The sequence below is a fragment of the Ranitomeya variabilis genome, chromosome 5 (genome assembly GCF_051348905.1).
Source record: "Ranitomeya variabilis isolate aRanVar5 chromosome 5, aRanVar5.hap1, whole genome shotgun sequence".
Classification (NCBI taxonomy): domain Eukaryota; kingdom Metazoa; phylum Chordata; class Amphibia; order Anura; family Dendrobatidae; genus Ranitomeya; species Ranitomeya variabilis.
In genome coordinates, this window is record NC_135236.1 from 690,492,058 (window position 1) to 690,511,438 (window position 19,381).

General features: G+C 43.9%; 1 protein-coding gene across 4 annotated transcripts in view; it reads right to left on the reverse strand.

Annotated features, from left to right (window-relative positions):
• PTPRO (protein tyrosine phosphatase receptor type O) overlaps nucleotides 1-19,381 on the reverse strand; it is a 555,000-nt gene that overhangs the window by 350,119 nt on the left and 185,500 nt on the right. For all 4 annotated transcript variants that reach the window (XR_013215987.1, XM_077267281.1, XM_077267279.1 and 1 more), the window contains one exon: nucleotides 9,241-9,437. Coding sequence is in view for 3 of the 4 variants with exons in the window: in XM_077267281.1 (XP_077123396.1) it covers nucleotides 9,241-9,437 (197 nt within the window). In the remaining variant the exon portion in view is untranslated. The remainder of the gene's footprint in view (nucleotides 1-9,240; nucleotides 9,438-19,381) is intronic.

Sequence of the window (19,381 nt, forward strand, 5' to 3'; positions counted from 1 at the left end):
AACACAACCTATTCTGACGTCTGAATCCTTGTCGTTCAGCTCTAGACACAATCCTATCACACTGCATAGGCTCAGGACTCCGCTCGGAAAACAATGCCATAGTGTGCACAACTCTGCGCTCGCGCAAGCGCCGATCAATCTGAATGGCCAGAGACATAGAATCACTCAGACCAGCAGGCGTGGGGAACCCCACCATAACATCTTTAACGGATTCAGAAAGACCCTTTCTGAAAATTGCTGCCAAGGCATCCTCATTCCATTTAGTCAGCACAGACCATTTTCTAAATTTCTGGCAATATGATTCTGCCGCTTCTTGACCCTGACACAGGGCCAACAAGGTCTTATCAGCATGATCCACTGAATTAGGTTCATCATACAATAACCCAAGCGCCTGGAAAAAGGTGTCTACATTAAGCAAAGCCGGATTCCCAGGTTCCAGGGCAAATGCCCAATCCTGGGGGTCACCACGCAGCAGAGATATAACAATTTTAACCTGCTGGATGGGATCACCAGAGGAACGGGGTTTCAGAGCAAAAAACAGTTTACAGTTATTTTTAAAGCTCAAAAATTTGGACCTGTCCCCAAAAAACAAATCAGGAGTTGGAATTCTAGGCTCTAAAACCGGAGTCTGAACGATATAATCGGAAATACCCTGTACTCTAGCAGCAAGTTGATCCACATGAGAAGCCAATCCCTGAACATCCATGCCAGCGCCAAACTCCTGACTACAGAAAAAAAAATGGCTCAGCACTTTCCTTCCCTTCTTCTGAGATGCGGTTAACTCATTGTGGGCCAGTTGTACTGTACCTGTACTGACCGCAGACCCTGAACTTAACACCGCAACTAGAAGTAGCCGTGGAATGTACCTATCACTCCCTAGACATCTCGACACAGCCGGAGGACTAATTACCCCTAGAGATAAAAAAGGGAAAACTATCTTGCCTCAGAGAAAATCCCCAAAGGATAGACAGGCCCCCACAAATATTGACTGTGAGAGGAGAGGGAAAAAACATGCACAGAATTAAATCAGAATTTAGCAAAGGAGGCCACTTCTAGATAAATAGAAAGGATAGGACAGAGTACTATGCGGTCAGTATTAAAACACTAGAAAATATCCACCACAGAAAATACAAAATCTCCACATCTAACTAAAGATATGGAGGGTATATCTGCATCTCCAGAGATACCAGCTTGGCTAAACAAATCCTTATACAGACCAAGCTGGACAAGACAACAACATGGAAAAGAACTGAACAATAAGGTCCACAGCATGTGGACTGCAAAAATGAAGGCCAGAACTTATCTTTGTTGAAATGAACAGCAAAGCAGGAGAGACCAGGCAAGGATGTGAATCCTCCAGGAACAATGGACAACTGGCACTGACTAAAGGGTCAAGCAAGACTAAATAGCCCAGTCAGAATTGCAAAAAGTGGACACACCTGATGAATGCTGTGATCCAGAGACAGCAGCGCTACCACTTATAACCACCGGAGGGAGCCCAAGAGCAGAATTCACAACACACTGCCAATGTTTTACATAGTCGAGAAGGACAATTGATGAGAAAGTGGTCAGACTTGCCACCTACTGGTTTTCCAGATGTCTCCTTGCTTCCCTCTCAGCACTTTCACATTTTAACAGGCTGTCAGTCTGCATGGGTTTAGCTTCCGATGTCTGAGGACTCTTTATCTCAAAGTCTCTGGGACTGGTGGTTGAAGGAGGTGGAGAACGGTTACTGTTATGGGGCCCATTGGAATTCCACTTCTCGTGTTGTCTTTCTGATAATCGGGTGTCTATACGAATATAATGGTGAATAAAGCAATCACAATTTGGGGGATCATCGGTCCGGGCTAGTTCATCCTTGAGTGCACTGGAGAGTCCGTTCTTTAAAAAAGACAATTTTGTAGCATTATTCCATTCAGTATCAATCACCCAACAGTAGCAGGCGGGCTCTGCGACAGATGTGTAGATGAAGCTGGTAAACCACGATGAGGGCCATCAAACACCCGGCTGCTAGGAAGCCTCCAGATCATTAAGGCTGTCATCATGATGGGGGCGGCCCAGGCTAAAGTCAGGAGCATAAACCAAAGAAGAAGTATTCACAGAGAATTGTACTGTATACAATAGAAGCTTTTATTGATAAAGATTAAAACATGATTACACAACAAATAGGATAATAAAAGATAATTACACAAGACATATGCAAAGAAAAAGAGGAAATAAAAAACGGAATAGAAACCAATGATATGCGAGAGGGCAGGGGATGTCACCCTGATTGGCAATAAATGATTCACAACAATGATACAATTTCTATTGAAATTGCTCTTGTGTATTTTTCATTGTGGTCATTGCTGCTCATGCAATTGAAATGATTGTGATTGCTCTAGCACTATGCACTTTAGCAATTAATATACATTTATAGCAGGATGGAGTTACTTTACATGCTATACAATTTAACATCTCCTTATACAAATACATTTATTTCTAACATTCTTGAGGTTATTGGCGTTCTACATAAATACAGCATTATGCACATTTTACTGTGAATTAATGTATCTTTACTACTGATAATCGCTTGCGCAGCAGTCCCTATAATTGTGTTCGTTACTATGGATGTATCATTGTTGTGAATCATTTATTGCCAATCAGGGTGACATATCCTGCCCCCTCACATATCATTGTTTTATATTTCCTCGTTTTCTTTGTATATGTCTTGTGTAATTATCTTTTATTATCCTATCTGCTGTGTAATCATGTTTGAATATTTATCACTAAAAGCTTCTATTGTACACAATTCTCTGAGAATATTTTTTTGGTTTAGGTCTTGTATTTTGGTATTCATAGTATAATGAATTGATTTGTATTCAGGTTTAGGTTTTTGTTTGTTTAAAGTCAGAAGTTTAATGATACATTAAATAGATAATGATGCTTAGATATGTCAGTACAGAAGTGAGCAGGGTGAGCACCGAAGTACAATTTGTCATGGTCTCCACTGAACTTGAGCGGTGGAATGGGAAAGTGGGTGGAGGGGTCGGAGCAATATGTGAGCTTTGTAATTGAAGAATCTGCTCAGAATTCAGTGTAATCTTATTGCTGAGATCTTGTACGATATTCTGTAGATCCTGTGGAGCTTGTCCAGAGGTTTTCATGCAATGGGATGTCTGAGAATCCAATGGCATGTATTCGGCCTTTAGCGTTTGCATGTCGGCATAGATGTTGGTAAAACAACAGTTTATCTTAGTTACACAAATTTCCATTATGGGACTGGTGAAGGCTGGAATCCAGTGGCCAGAGAAGCAATAGTGGGGTACAGCAAGTGGAAATAGAAGCCCCTGGAGCTAGCAATAGGAGTTGTAAGTAGGCCCAAACAGGAAACAAGATGGTTTCCACAGGTTCAACATCCGCCATCTTACTTAAAGGCAATTGCAGAACAGCTTCCAGTGGTAAGAAGTAGAAATTGTTGTCAATGTGAGAAATAACAGCCACTTGTGGTCAATCCGCAGAAAGAGACGAGGAAATAATACAAGAGGGAGAGGAAATAGTACAAGAGGGAGAGGAAGAGGAAATAATAGAAGAGGGAGGAGAGGAAATTGTACAAGAGGGAGAGGAAGAGGAAATAGTACAAGAGGGAGAGGAAGAGGAAATAATAGAAGAGGGAGGAGAGGAAATTGTACAAGAGGGAGAGTAAGAGGAAATAGTACAAGAGGGAGAGGAAGAGGAAACAATACAAGAGAGAGAAGAGAAAACAGTACAAGAAGGAGGAGGATAGGAAATAGTACAAGAGGGAGAGGAAATAGTACAAGAGGGAGAGGAAGAGGAAATAATAGAAGAGGGAGGAGAGGAAATTGTACAAGAGGGAGAGGGAGAGGAAGAGGAAATAGTACAAGAGGGAGAGGAAGAGGAAATAATAGAAGAGGGAGGAGAGGAAATTGTACAAGAGGGAGAGTAAGAGGAAATAGTACAAGAGGGAGAGGAAGAGGAAACAATAGAAGAGGGAGGAGAGGAAATTGTACAAGAGGGAGAGGAAGAGGAAATAGTACAAGAGGGAGAGGAAGAGGAAATAATAGAAGAGGGAGGAGAGGAAATTGTACAAGAGGGAGAGTAAGAGGAAATAGTACAAGAGGGAGAGGAAGAGGAAACAATACAAGAGAGAGAAGAGAAAACAGTACAAGAAGGAGGAGGATAGGAAATAGTACAAGAGGGAGAGGAAATAGTACAAGAGGGAGAGGAAGAGGAAATAGTACAAAAAGGAGGAGAATAGGAAATAGTACAAGAGAGCGGAGAAGATGAAATAATACAAGAGGGAGGAGAGGAAATAGTACAAGAGGGAGAGGAAGAGGAAATAGTACAAGAGGGAGAGGAAGAGGAAATAATAGAAGAGGGAGGAGAGGAAATTGTACAAGAGGGAGAGTAAGAGGAAATAGTACAAGAGGGAGAGGAAGAGGAAACAATACAAGAGAGAGAAGAGAAAACAGTACAAGAAGGAGGAGGATAGGAAATAGTACAAGAGGGAGAGGAAATAGTACAAGAGGGAGAGGAAGAGGAAATAATAGAAGAGGGAGGAGAGGAAATTGTACAAGAGGGAGAGGGAGAGGAAGAAGAAATAGTACAAGAGGGAGAGGAAGAGGAAATAATAGAAGAGGGAGGAGAGGAAATTGTACAAGAGGGAGAGTAAGAGGAAATAGTACAAGAGGGAGAGGAAGAGGAAACAATAGAAGAGGGAGGAGAGGAAATTGTACAAGAGGGAGAGGAAGAGGAAATAGTACAAGAGGGAGAGGAAGAGGAAATAATAGAAGAGGGAGGAGAGGAAATTGTACAAGAGGGAGAGGAAATAATAGAAGAGGGAGGAGAAGAGGAAATAATACAAGAGAGAGAAGAAGAGAAAACAGTACAAGAACGAGGAGGATAGGAAATAGTACAAGAGAGAGAGGAAGAGGAAATAGTACAAGAGGGAGAGGAAGAGGAAATAGTACAAAAAGGAGAATAGGAAATAGCACGAGAGAGCGGAGAAGATGAAATAATACAAGAGGGAGGAGAGGAAATAGTACAAGAGGGAGAGGAAGAGGAAATAGTACAAGAGAGAGGAGAAGAAGAAATAATACAAGAGGGAGACGATGATGAAATAATACAAAAGAAAGGAGAAGAGGAAATAGCACAAGAAGGAGTAGAAAAGGAAATAGTAAAAGAGGGAGGAGAAAAGGAAATAGTACAAGAGGGAGAGGAAGAAGAAATAGTACAGAAGGGAGGAGAAGAAAAAATACAAGAGAGAAGAAGAAATATTACAAGAGGAAGAGGAAATAGTGCAAGAAAGAGGCGATGAGGAAATAATACAAGAAAGACAAGAAGAGGAAATAGTTCAAGAGGGAGGAGAAGAGGAAACAGTACAAGAGGGAGAGGAAATAGTACAAGAGAGAGGAGTAGAGGAAATAATACAAGAGAGAGGAGAAGAGGAAATAGAACAAGAGGGAGAGGAAGAGGAAATAGAACAAGAAGGAGGAGAATAGAAAATAGAACAAGAGGGTGAAGAAGAGGAAATAATACAAGAAAGAAGAGAAGAGGAAATAGTACAAGAGGGTGGAGAAGAGGAAATAGTACAAGAGAGAGGAAAAGAGGAAATAATACAAGAGGGAGAAGAAGAAGAAATAATACAAGAAGTTGGAGAATAGGAAATAATACAAGAGGAAGAGGAAATAGTACAAGAAGCAGGAGAATAGGAAATAATACAAGAAGGAGACAATGAGGAAAAAATACAAGAAAGAGGAGAAGATGAAATAGTACAAGAGGGAGGAGAGGAAATAATACAAGAGGGAGAGGAAGGAGAAAGAGTACAAGAAGGAGGAGAATAGGAAATAATACAAGAAGGAGGCGATGAGGAAATAATAAAAGAAAGAGAAGAGGAAATAGTACAAGAGAGAGGAGAAGAGGAAATAGTACAAGAGGGAGTAGACAAAGATATAATGCAAGAGGGAGAAGAGGAAATCGTAAAAGAGGGAGATGAGGAAATAATACAAGAGCGAGAGGAAGAGGAAAAAGTACAAGAGGGAGGAGAAAAGGAAATAGTACAAGAGGGAGGAGAAGAGAAAATAATACAAGAGGGAGAGGAAGAGGAAATAATACAATATGGAGGAGACAAAAAAAATAATACAGGAGAGTTGAAATAAAGAAACAATACAAGAGGGAGAAGATGAGGAAATAATCCTGGAGGTACAGTTGAAAGCTATGATGGCAGTGGGAGCTGTCAGCTGTCTGCTCCTTGGGCATCTGACATCTTAGCGCAGCTGGCATGACAACTGTGCCGAGCACTGTAGACCACATACTGCAGAGACCGGAGCAGCAGCGGAATTAGGAGGAGTACTTTTTTGTAATCAATGAGTAATTTGTGGGGGCCATCATACTATTTGGAGGTCTATTTGTGGGGTCATCACCCTTATTGAAGGGCTATTTGTGGGGCCATCATACTATTCTGAGTTCTATGTTGCTGCCATCCTGCTACTTAGGAGGGCCATTAGGTTATTTGCAGGTCTTTGTGGAGGGCCATCATACTATTTGGGAAGTCATCATATTATGTGGAGGACTATGTAGGAGCCATTCTATTACTGTTTGGAGGGCTATGTGAGATACAATTATACTGTTTGGATAGCTGTATATGTGGGGGGTAAATACAACTGTTTGGAGGGCTGTGTGGGGTCTATTATACTGTTTACAGGGTTGTGTGGGGCCATTGTACCGTTTTAAAGTCTAACAGAGCCCACTATGTTTTCAGGCCATTATACACTATGGAGAGGTTGTGTGGTGGCCACTATACTATATGAAGGGCGATATACTGTATGGTTCAAATCCCACCAAGGACAACATTTGCAAGGAGTTTGAATGGGTTTCCTCTGTGTACTCCGGTTTCCTCCCACATTCCAAAAACATACTGATAGGGATTCTAGATTGTGAGCCCCAATGGGGACAAATTGTAAAGCGCTGCAGAATATGTTATATAATAATAATTTTTATTTATATAGTGCCAACATATTCCGCAGCACTTTACAATTAAGCAGGGACATGTACAAACAATAAATTCGGTACGAGTTAAGACAATTTAAACAGTGACATTAGGGGTGAGGTCCCTGCTCGCAAGCTTACAATCTACAAGGAAATGGGGGGACACAATAGGTGAAAAGTGCTCGTTATTTCAGGTCTGGCAATTATAATAAATAGGGATTTCCATATAAAGCTGCATGATCCGGTCATCAGCCCGTGTGTTTAAGTGCAATAGTCAAGTATCAAGTGCAGTTATCGTGTGCATGGAGGGTGTGGAGACAGATGAATAAAGATGATTTATTATTATAATCATACTTTGTGGGGGTACTGTAGGATCCTCATACTGTCAACGTGTAAGATACTGTGGAGGAATTAACTATGGGGGTATCTTTCTGGGTTTGGGGTTTTCATTTGTTAACATCATGTGTGGGAATACTAAGGGGCTTCAATGGGAGAAAATTGCTTTGTAAACACTACAAGATTGTGGGATATACTCTTCCGTGACCCCGCCAAATAATACATTTTTTTGGGGTGGGCGGTGTGGGGATGACAATTCCCATTTAGCCTTTGCTATGTGGCCCCATGATTTCTATGTATGACCCTGGTGATTGGCTATTGACTTAAGGCCTAACCACATGTGCACAACCCTCCACAAGGTGGTCTCCTGACCTCTGGCCTGCCGATACCCTCACAACTTTCCTCCATGGTGGATTCAGGATCTTGAACCTGGCAATCCACATGTGACCTTCCTCCGCTGAGGGAACCTGGCCTCAGAATCACTTTTTCTCACACACCATAACGGAATTGGGACTTCAGGCTTGATGATACTTGCACAACCCTCCTCGGTGGTTGACCTCTGACTTTAGGCTTGTGGATTCCTGAATGACCCTCCAAATGTTGGTCATCTTAATCCCAGGCCTTGCAATCTGGCATGCACGCACTGGTCTGATCCCTCTCCCCCATATGGGTAAGTGATAGCTCTCTTATGCACTATGAGCGGCACTTTAGTCTCCGGTAGCTATGGGCGCTATTAGCCATAAAATCTATTTTGTCCACATGGACTGATTATAGACCTAGATTTGGTTGTGTCCTGTTTTCTGGGGGTTGGCTGATACATTTGTTGGGGTTCTCAGTGCATATATAATCTTACATACTACTGGTGAGCACAAGAGGTTCAGTGTTACCAGGGCTGCTTGGTTCCTTCACCCCTTCTATTCTAGTCTTGTGTTTGTACTTGGGGCTATTTATGCTCATACTCTTTAGGTGTAAGTTACTGTTTAATGAAGATTATTTGTACATTTTATTATAATTGAGTCTGTTTATTATATATACTTTTTGTGTGAGCTCCGGCTCCTTTTTGCTCTTTGTAGGATAACATGTGTGCTGCCACTCTGTGACAGATTCAAATGTATTTACATTATTGTTTTTTCTGTTTTTCCATAGTTGTTCTGAAAATGCATTCAGTTTGTATTGTGTTCTTACTTGTTATGATTTGCTGCCACCCAGTGGTCATCTTGGTGTTCAACATGTATATGTGTATATGTTAATGACCTGGGTGGAGACCTTGCTTGCCCGGTTAGAACCAGTTCTTCTTCCTGTCTGCATTCTGTAATTGTGGAACATTGAAGGAAGTCATACTTTCTGACCTGGCAAAGGAATTGTCTTTTTACCTAGCGGACCGTGATTTGCTTCAAGGCAAAATAAACTGCCAAGTAATCTACTCCCTGACTCCTTGTCTTGTGGATACAGAGGTACTAGAAGAATTCAGGTACGATTCGAGTAATATCTGCATGCAGTTTTCTCACACATGGCAACGTTCTCATGAGGCTGAGCATAAGACAGTCCATACGTGAGGGGCGCGTGACAGAATAACATGATTTTCAGGGAGTTGCTCGAGTAGTCCCCATGTGTGGGGATTACAGATGTTCATGTGTTTCTGAGATGTCAGCTAATGTTTACTATATGACCCTCCTTTTGGTTGACGTCTAACCCCACGGCTGCAGATACCCACACAACCCTCATCCATTGTGGGCTTCTGTCTCCAGGACTGATGATCCCAGAACAACCCTGCCCTGCTGGGCTCCTGTGTAATCTAGATGTAAGATTTTTCTGACCTCAGGCATGCTGATACTTGGGTCACCCTCCCCGTAGTTGGCCCCTGTGCAGAGTAAGCACAGCACTGTATACATGGGGGTCTACGATGGAGCACGTCACCTCTTCACAGTACTGCTTCTCCAGTTGCTGTGTCTCCTTCTGCTTCTGACAAGTTTGGGATTTTACAGACACAATGAATTCTTTGCTGCTCTCCGGAAATGACGTCCACGTAACCAGCGCAGTGGTAGAGTTGAGGGCGTTCACTGTTACATTCATGGCTCGCTCCGTCAGGTCTTCAAACCACTTCCCTTCAGGACCTAATTCATGAAGAAATCTTTAGGAAAACATCCCCGTGAAAATAAAAAACACAGAAAAAGAACTGACAATCCCTCTGCAGTGCGCACGATTATTAGGCAATGTGTATTTGTGCGGATTCTTTTACTACTGAAGCAGTCCAGAGCAGTCCGCCAATATGAACGGTTAATAAACCCGAATAGAAACTAACAGTTTTCTCTTAGGAGATTATGCCTGTGTGGAATGATTATGGGACTTAACAAAAAACTTACATTTTCCATCTAATTGTTTATCTCTGTCTGTTACAGAGAGAATAAGAACCAAACAGCTCAAAATGGGCAAAATACATTTCTAACATTTCCACAAAAAATATCACTGACTGATATAGTTATATATATATTAATAACAGTCATAAGCTCCATCCAAGGAGTCTGTCAGCTACATAACCTGTTGACAACCAGCATTTCAGGCTGCACCAGCCTCCCAGACATGGCTCATGGAGGCCACTGTTCTCCTTCATAGGAAATCTCCATGTAAGAAGAGCCGCAGGTTCTCACTAGGGTTTAGGTCCGTAAGGACAGGGCCGGGTCATTATTCTCCATGTTTGTGGCCTTTCCTGGTCCCGAGCATGAAGACTTCGATGCTGCGATGGAACCTTGTCCTGCAGAACAATCCTGGTTTTCTGGAGAGACGCAAACTTGTTCCTGCTCCTCTCCTGTCAGAACGTGTCTTCATCATCAGCAGGAGGTTTGGGAGGTGATTGTGATCCATCTTCAATCCGATCCAACAAACTTCTCTGTAATAATCCCAGCCATAGCAGTGCCCACCTCACTGAAGTCTGACGGGAAGAGGTGTTGCATAGTTTGGTCGCAGAAGAAACTTGTCAGATTAGATTATATGGGGTAATTCAACTTTTATCTACACAGAACATGAAGTACATGCATCAGCTTCTTCATACAGCATAACAGGAAGTCTGAAGAACCTTTTACCAGAGAGAAAATGAAACCAAAGTACAAGTATATGCACAGTATAACAGTAACATCATCGCCATCTACTGTGAGAAAAGTGTAAACTCCTCCTGCACACAAATAAGTCTGTATCTTTTGCATATCTGACAACAAGAGGAGGTCTGTGCCCGGTACTGATCCAGCCCCGGCCCGTCGGTCTGCTCAGTCCAGAGTTGTCTCATTAGTCCATGAAACCTGTGAACAATCTATCATATTTCTTGGTTCAGTCCTGATTTCTTCCCTCCTGTGTCTTGCTCGGTGGTGGTCGGGCTCAGCCTCCTCACCTCGGCTGTATCAATAAGAACTGAACACCTTGTACCTCTGGGTCTTCCTCAGAGGTGGTCAGGCTCGGCCTCCTCACCTCGGCCATGTTTCTGAGCATTAAACACCTTGCACTTCTGTGTCTTGCTCAGTGGTGGTCAAGCTCATTCTCCTCACCTCATCTGAGTCTCTAAGCACTGAACATCTTGTAATTTTGCGTCTTGCTCAGTGGTTGTCAGGCTCAGCCTCCTCACCTCAGCTCTATCTATGAGAACTGAACACCTTGTACCTCTGGGTATTCCTCAGAGGTGGTCGGGCTCGACCTCCTCACCTCGGCTGTATCAATAAGAACTGAACACCTTGTACCTCTGGGTATTCCTCAGAGGTGGTCGGGCTCGGCCTCCTCACCTCGGCCATGTTTCTGAGCATTAAACACCTTGCACTTCTGTGTCTTGCTCAGTGGTGGTCGAGCTCATTCTCCTCACCTCATCTGAGTCTCTAAGCACTGAACATCTTGTAATTTTGTGTCTTGCTCAGTGGTTGTCAGGCTCAGCCTCCTCACCTCGGCTCTATCTATGAGAACTGAACACCTTGTACCTCTGGGTCTTCCTCAGAGGTGGTCAGGCTCGGCCTCCTCACCTCGGCCATGTTTCTGAGCATTAAACACCTTGCACTTCTGTGTCTTGCTCAGTGGTGGTCGAGCTCATTCTCCTCATCTCATCTGAGTCTCGAAGCACTGAACATCTTGTAATTTTGTGTCTTGCTCAGTGGTTGTCAGGCTCAGCCTCCTCACCTCGGCTCTATCTTTGAGAACTGAACACCTTGTACCTCTGGGTATTCCTCAGAGGTGGTCGGGCTCGACCTCCTCACCTCGGCCATGTCTCTGAGCATTAAACACCTTGTACTTCTGTGTCTTGCTTAGTGGTGGTCGGGCTCATTCTCCTCATCTCATCTGAGTCTCTAAGCACTGAACACAGGGGCGGACATACCGCCGGTTCAACCGGTGCAACTGCACCGGGGCCCAGAGTGGGAGGGGGCCCCGATGGAGATACAAAGCAATGAGGCGAATGACAGCCGGCGGCAGTATTATTGCTAACAGGAGAAGCAGGGGGGCCCGCTCTGCTGCGCACATGTGATATGACGGTCAAAAGGGGCCCCCTTCCTGACCTCACCTGTTAGCATACATTTCGCTGCTGTCCGGCTGTCACTTGTGCTTCGCAGTGACTGCAGATGCAGGAAGAGAGGAGTGAGGGTCCCTCAGTGAGTCACTGAAGCTGCGGCTCTGCTTGTGACTGACTGCTGCTGTGCACGTGCGCACTCTTCCCAGAGCCTCAGTGATCCGCGGGACTGGGATACACATGAAAATATGGGGAGGAGGAATCACTACTCTAGGTAGGTGAAGGGCCGGCCCGCCGGGAGTCTGTAAGGCTGAGAGCAGTGGACAGGCTCCATGTCTCCCCTGCTCATTTCCTGTGTTCTTCTGGTCTGTCGTGTGTGTGTGTGTGTGTGTGTGTGTATATAGGGCTAATGTGTGTGTGTGTATACTGCTGTGTGCGTGTATATAGGGCTAGTGTGTGTATATAGGGCTAGTGTGTGTGTGTACTGCTGTGTGTGTATATAGGGCTAGTGTGTGTGTATACTGCTGTGTGTGTATACTGCTGTGTGCGTGTATATAGGGCTAGTGTGTGTATATAGGGCTAGTGTGTGTGTGTACTGCTGTGTGTGTATATAGGGCTAGTGTGTGTGTATACTGCTGTGTGTGTAAATAGGGCTAGTGTGTGTGTATACTGCTGTGTGTGTATACTGCTGTGTGCGTGTATATAGGGCTAGTGTGTGTGTGTGTGTACTGCTATGTGTATACTGCTGTGTGCGTGTATATAGGGCTAGTGTGTGTGTATACTGCTGTGTGTGTATATAGGGCAAGTGTGTGTACTGCTGTGTGTATACTGCTGTGTGCATGTATATAGGGCTAGTGTGTGTGTGTGTGCTGCTATGTATATAGGGCTAGTGTGTGTGTGCTGCTATGTATATAGGGCTAGTGTGTGTGTGTGCTGCTATGTATATAGGGCTAATGTGTGTGTGCTGCTATGTATATAGGGCTAGTGTGTGTGTGTGCTGCTATGTATATAGGGCTAGTGTGTGTGTGTGCTGCTATGTATATAGGGCTAGTGTGTGTGTGTGCTGCTATGTATATAGGGCTAGTGTGTGTGTGTGCTGCAATGTATATAGGGCTAGTGTGTGTGTGCTGCTATGTATATAGGGCTAGTGTGTGTGTGTGCTGCTATGTATATAGGGCTAGTGTGTGTGCTGCTATGTATATAGGGCTAGTGTGTGTGCTGCTATGTATATAGGGCTAGTGTGTGTGCTGCTATGTATATAGGGCTAGTGTGTGTGCTGCTATGTATATAGGGCTAGTGTGTGTGTGTGCTGCTATGTATATAGGGCTAGTGTGTGTGTGTGCTGCTATGTATATAGGGCTAGTGTGTGTGTGTGCTGCTATGTATATAGGGCTAGTGTGTGTGTGCTGCTATGTATATAGGGCTAGTGTGTGTGCTGCTATGTATATAGGGCTAGTGTGTGTGCTGCTATGTATATAGGGCTAGTGTGTGTGCTGCTATGTATATAGGGCTAGTGTGTGTGTGTGCTGCTATGTATATAGGGCTAGTGTGTGTGCTGCTATGTATATAGGGCTAGTGTGTGTGCTGCTATGTATATAGGGCTAGTGTGTGTGCTGCTATGTATATAGGGCTAGTGTGTGTGCTGCTATGTATATAGGGCTAGTGTGTGTGTGTGCTGCTATGTATATAGGGCTAGTGTGTGTGTGTGCTGCTATGTATATAGGGCTAGTGTGTGTGTGTGCTGCTATGTATATAGGGCTAGTGTGTGTGTGTGCTGCTATGTATATAGGGCTAGTGTGTGTGCTGCTATGTATATAGGGCTAGTGTGTGTGTGTGCTGCTATGTATATAGGGCTAGTGTGTGTGTGTGCTGCTATGTATATAGGGCTAGTGTGTGTGCTGCTATGTATATAGGGCTAGTGTGTGTGCTGCTATGTATATAGGGCTAGTGTGTGTGCTGCTATGTATATAGGGCTAGTGTGTGTGTGTGTGTGTGTGTATCTTCTGCTGTGTATACGCATACTGTATGTTATTATAGGCATTTTATACACAGTGTACATGCATGAGGGGGGCCTCGACGTATTTCCTGCACAGGGGCCCATTGCTGCTTGTGTCCGCCCCTGACTGAACATCTTGTAATTTTGCATCTTGCTCAGTGGTTGTCAGGCTCAGCCTCCTCACCTCGGCTCTATCTATGAGAACTGAACACCTTGTACCTCTGGGTATTCCTCAGAGGTGGTCGGGCTCGACCTCCTCACCTCGGCCATGTCTCTGAGCATTAAACACCTTGTACTTCTGTGTCTTGCTCAGTGGTGGCCGGGCTCTGCCTCCTCACATCAGTCATGTCTCTGAGCACCTTGTACTTCTGGCCTCCAAAGAAGCTGCAGCTCTGGAATATGGCAGCACTTCAGGATAATGGCTCCGGTAATCTCTGATTCTTTTCGTATCTTTGGCGGTCTTTCTGCGGCTTTTCTTCCTCATGTTTTTTGCCCCCTGGGGGCCATTTACTACAATCCTTTTGCTGCTGTTGCTGTGATGGCTCTTTTATCTGACAATCTCAGGCAATTCTTTCCACAACCTGTAATCAGAGATGGGCAAACTCGAACAGTAAAGTTCAGTGTCCATACCAAACACCTACTTTTTAGGCATGAACACCAAATATGGACTTTATCTGCATGACAGCGTGGCAAACACTGCTTCTGGCCAGGGGTAAAATCATTAGTGCCAGTCAGCTAACCACAGTTCCCATGCTTTTAAATGACAGTGTGAGCCCGCAGCTGTGATCAGAGGAAAAAGGTTAACCTTTGGTCACTAGCGTCAGCTGATGGGACTACTACTCCTTTCAGCTTACGCCTGCTGGTGCTAATAACAGCGATAGCAGGTGGCGGCTGATGGTCGGATTCATCAGCCAGCACCTGCAGACTAAATAAATAAAATATAAAAAACAAAACAGCCTGGGTTCCCCTGTATTTTTGATAACCAGACAATCAAAACTGACAGCTGGAGGCTGGACCCCTCAGCTGTCAGCTTTAACATGGCTGTTTATCTAGAATAATGGGGTCCCCATGCTGTTTTTTTTATTATTTAAATAAATAATTAAAGAAAAACATCATGGGGTCCCTCCATTTTTGACAACCAGCCAAGCTAAATCAGACAGCTGGGGACTGGTATTCTCAGGCTGGTAAGGGGCCATGGATATTGCCCCCCAGACTAAAAATAGCAGCCTGCAGCCACCCAGAAAGGACGCCAATTATGGCACTTTCCCCAGCTCTTACTACTTGTCCTGTGGCGGTGGCAAGTGGGGTTCATATTTGTGGGGTTGATGTCACCTTTGTATTATCTAGAGACATCAAGCCCATGGTTTAGTAATGGAGAGGTATCATTAAGACATCTATCCATTACTAATCCTATAGTTACATGGTTAATACAGACTCAGACAGAAAAAAGTCATTTAAAATAAAGTAAAACACACTTTGTTATTTTTTTTTAAAAAAAGGAAAACACAGTTATACCCACCTAATGCCCACTCCATTGAATCCCTCGTCTCCTGTAATAAAAGATAAATAAAGAACTACTATATCCCTCACCTGTCCATCGTTCTCTGCCACACCATAATCCATGTCTGAGGAAAAAAGTTTTCAGTCTGGACGGTGCCAAGATGTTACTGTCCAGGCTGTAAACCACTGGAGAATGAGCTGCTGCGAGCTCAGCATCAGTGAGCAGCGGTGACGTCATCGAGGTTACCGCAGGTCACGGAGGCTGGGTTCATAGCCAGGCCAATGAATTGCGGTGACCTCAGTGAGATCAATGCTTACACCATGAGAAAAAGACTCAATTTGTCCGGTGAACTCTCTGAGCTCAGCGCTGCATCGTGAGACTTTTTCTCTGTAGGTCACTGCAGTTCATAATCCCCAGATATGGATTATGGCATGAGATAGAACGACGGATAGGTGAGGGATATGGTTATTTTTTTATTTTTGTTTTACTACAAGAGAAGATGGCTTCAGTGGAATGGGCGTTAGGTGAGTATAAGGGTATGTGTCCACGGGCCGTATTACATCCAGAATAGCGGCGGATTGAACGCTGCGTGGAGCCGCAGCGTTCAATCCGCAGCATCCAGATGTTACAGCATAGTGGAGGGGATTTTATGAAATCCCGTCTCCACTATGCGTGGTAACACGCATTCGGCGGCCCTGCGTGTCCAGACATGCGGCACCTCTTTTTAGAACGCAGCATGTCTGTTTTCCTTGTGGCGACGCTGCGCCACTGCAAGGTAAAACACAGGGCCCTATGTGTGGGGTGCGATGATTCCGGATGTGTGCAATGAACACATCCGGCATCATCGCGTCTACTGAAGGGGGTGGAGCTTTGGGCAGAGCGAGTTTTCCGCTCCGTCCAAAGCGCCGGCCATCCTGAACGTGGACACGCACCCTAACTGTTTGTTGTTTTTAAATAAAAAAGGAAAAGTGTGTTTTATTTCAAATAAAGGACTTTATACAGGCTGTGTGCTTATTTACAATAAAACTATAGGATTAGTAATGAATAGGTGTCTTACAGACGCCTCTCCATTACTAAGCCGTGGGCTTGATGTTACCGGACAATACTAATGTGCATCAACCCCACAAATATGAACCCCGCGTGCCACTGCCACAAGGCAAGTGGGAAGAGCTAGGCAAAATTGCCGCATATAATAGATGCACCTTTTCTGGGCAGCTGTGGGCTGCTATTTTTGGGCTGGTGAGAATACCAGCCCCTCGCTGTCTGCTTTAGCTTGACTGGTTGTCAAAAATGAGGTGGACCTGATACCGTTTTTTAAAATTTATTTGAATAATTTATAAAAACGGAGTGGGGAACCTTCTATTCTTGATAACCAGCCATGAAAAAATTGACAGCTTAGGGGTGTAGCCCGCAGCTGTCAGTTAGATCTGGCTGGTTATCAAAAACACAGTGGAACCCTCACCGTTTTTTTTAAATATTTGCAGTTGTGGCCAAAAGTATTGACACCCCTGCAAATCTGTCAGATAATACTCAGTTTCTTCCTGAAAATGATTGCAATCACAAATTCTTTGGTATTATTATCTTCATTTAATTTGCCTTAAATGAAAAAACACAAAAGAGAATGAAGCAAAAAGCAAAACATTGATCATTTCACACAAAACTCCAAAAATGGGCCAGACAAAAGTATTGGCACCCTCAGCCTAATACTTGGTTGCACAACCTTTAGCCAAAATAACTGCGACCAACCGCTTCCGGTAACCATCAATGAGTTTCTTACAATGCTCTGCTGGAATTTTAGACCATTCTTCTTTGACAAACTGCTCCAGGTCCCTGATATTTGAAGGGTGCCTTCTCCAAACTGCCATTTTTAGATCTCTCCACAGGTGTTCTATGGGATTCAGGTCTGGATTCATTGCTGGCCACCTTAGAAGTCTCCAGTGCTTTCTCTCAAACCATTTTCTAGTGCTTTTTGAAGTGTGTTTTGGGTCATTGTCCTGCTGGAAGACCCATGACCTCTGAGGGAGACCCAGCTTTCTCACACTGGGCCATACATTATGCTGCAAAATTTGTTGGTAGTCTTCAGACTTCATAAAGCCATGCACACGGCCAAGCAGTCCAGTGCCAAAGGCAGCAAAGCAACCCCAAAACATCAGGGAACCTCCACCATGTTTGACTGTAGGGACCGTGTTCTTTTCTTTGAATGCCTCTTTTTTTCTCCTGTAAACTCTATGTTGATGCCTTTGCCCAAAAAGCTCTACTTTTGTTTCATCTGACCAGAGAACATTCTTCCAAAATGTTTTTGGCTTTTTCAGGTAAGTTTTGGCAAACTCCAGCCTGGCTTTTTTATGTCTCGGGGTAAGAAGTGGGGTCTTCCTGGGTCTCCTACCATACAGTCCCTTTTCATTCAGATGCCGATGGATAGTACGGGTTGACACTGTTGTACCCTCGGACTGCAGGGCAGCTTGAACTTGTTTGGATGTTAGTCGAGGTTCTTTATCCAACATCCGCACAATCTTGTGTTGAAATCTCTTGTCAATTTTTCTTTTCCGTCCACATCTAGGGAGGTTAGCCACAGTGCCATGGGCTTTACACTTCTTGGTGACACTGCGCACGGTAGACACAGGAACATTCAGGTCTTTGGAGATGGACTTGTAGCCTTGAGATTGCTCATAATTCCTCACAATTTGGTTTCTCCAGTCCTCAGACAGTTCTTTGGTCTTCCTTCTTTTCTCCATGCTCAATGTGGTACACACAAGGACACAGGACAGAGGTTGAGTCAACTTTAATCCATGTCAACTGGCTGCAAGTGTGATTGTTATTGCCAACACCTGTTAGGTGCCACAGGTAAGTTACAGGGGCTGTTAATTACACTAATTAGAGAAGCATCACATGATTTTTCCAACAGTGCCAATACTTTTGTCCACCCCCTTTTTTATGTTTGGTGTGGAATTATATCCAATTTGGCTTTAGGACAATTCTTTTTGTGTTTTTTCATTTTAGACAAATTAAATGAAGATAATAATAACAAAGAATTTGTGTTTGCAATCATTTTCAGGAAGAAACTGAGTATTATCTGACAGAATTGCAGGGGTGTGAATACTTTTGGCCACAACTGTATTTAGAGAGCAGGTGGTGGCTGATGAAAACTCCCATCAGCCGCTGGCTGCTCTTGCTGTTATTAGCAGCAGCAAGTGTAGGCTGATTGGAGCAGTAGTTCCATCAGCTGATGCCAGTGACCAGAGGTAAACTTTTTACCTTCGATCACAGCTCAAATGACAGCGTGGCTGTCTGACCGATAGTGATGCAGAAGCATGCACATGACAGCGCGGCAAACAATAGATGCTCAGGACCCCCATTCCAGTGAATGGGCTCTGGGTTTGGGTTTGGATTTGGGTCCGGGTATTGTTCTGGTACTCGAACGTGAACTTTTTAAACTATTCGTCCAAACCCGCTGCACCTGAACATCCAGGGGCCCGACCATCTCTACTTTTAATCATTTTTCACTTTCAGAGTCAGAAAAATCTGTTTTGGCCATTTTGCCTAATAATTCTATTCACCCTGAGAAATGGTGGGGCATCCTGAGGCCACAACACATTCATTACACATACTCATCAACTGATCTGTTTCATCCAATCAGCATTCAAGGATATAAAGCTCGGGGTTAGAAAATCTGCATAAAAATTATAATATTGTCAAAATACTCACACTTTGTGCACAATTAGTCAGTATGTGTTACGATAAATCTATATAATCCACCAAAAGCAAACCCTCCTGAGGCCTAATCCAATGTCTCCTAAATCCACAGCCTAACACAGAATTCCATAATAGAGCCTTACACGTACCATCTAACCAATACTGCCTAATCCAGCACCTTCAAGATCATCCATAGCCTAACCCATACCAAACCATAGCCTAATCCATGACCTAAACCATAACCTAAACCATAGCCTAACCCATACCTATACCATGGCCTAAACCATAGCTTAATCCATAAACTAATGCATAACCTAAACTATAGCCTAGTCCATAACCTAAACCATAGCCTAACCCATAACTTAAACCATAGCCTAACCCAACAGTGCCT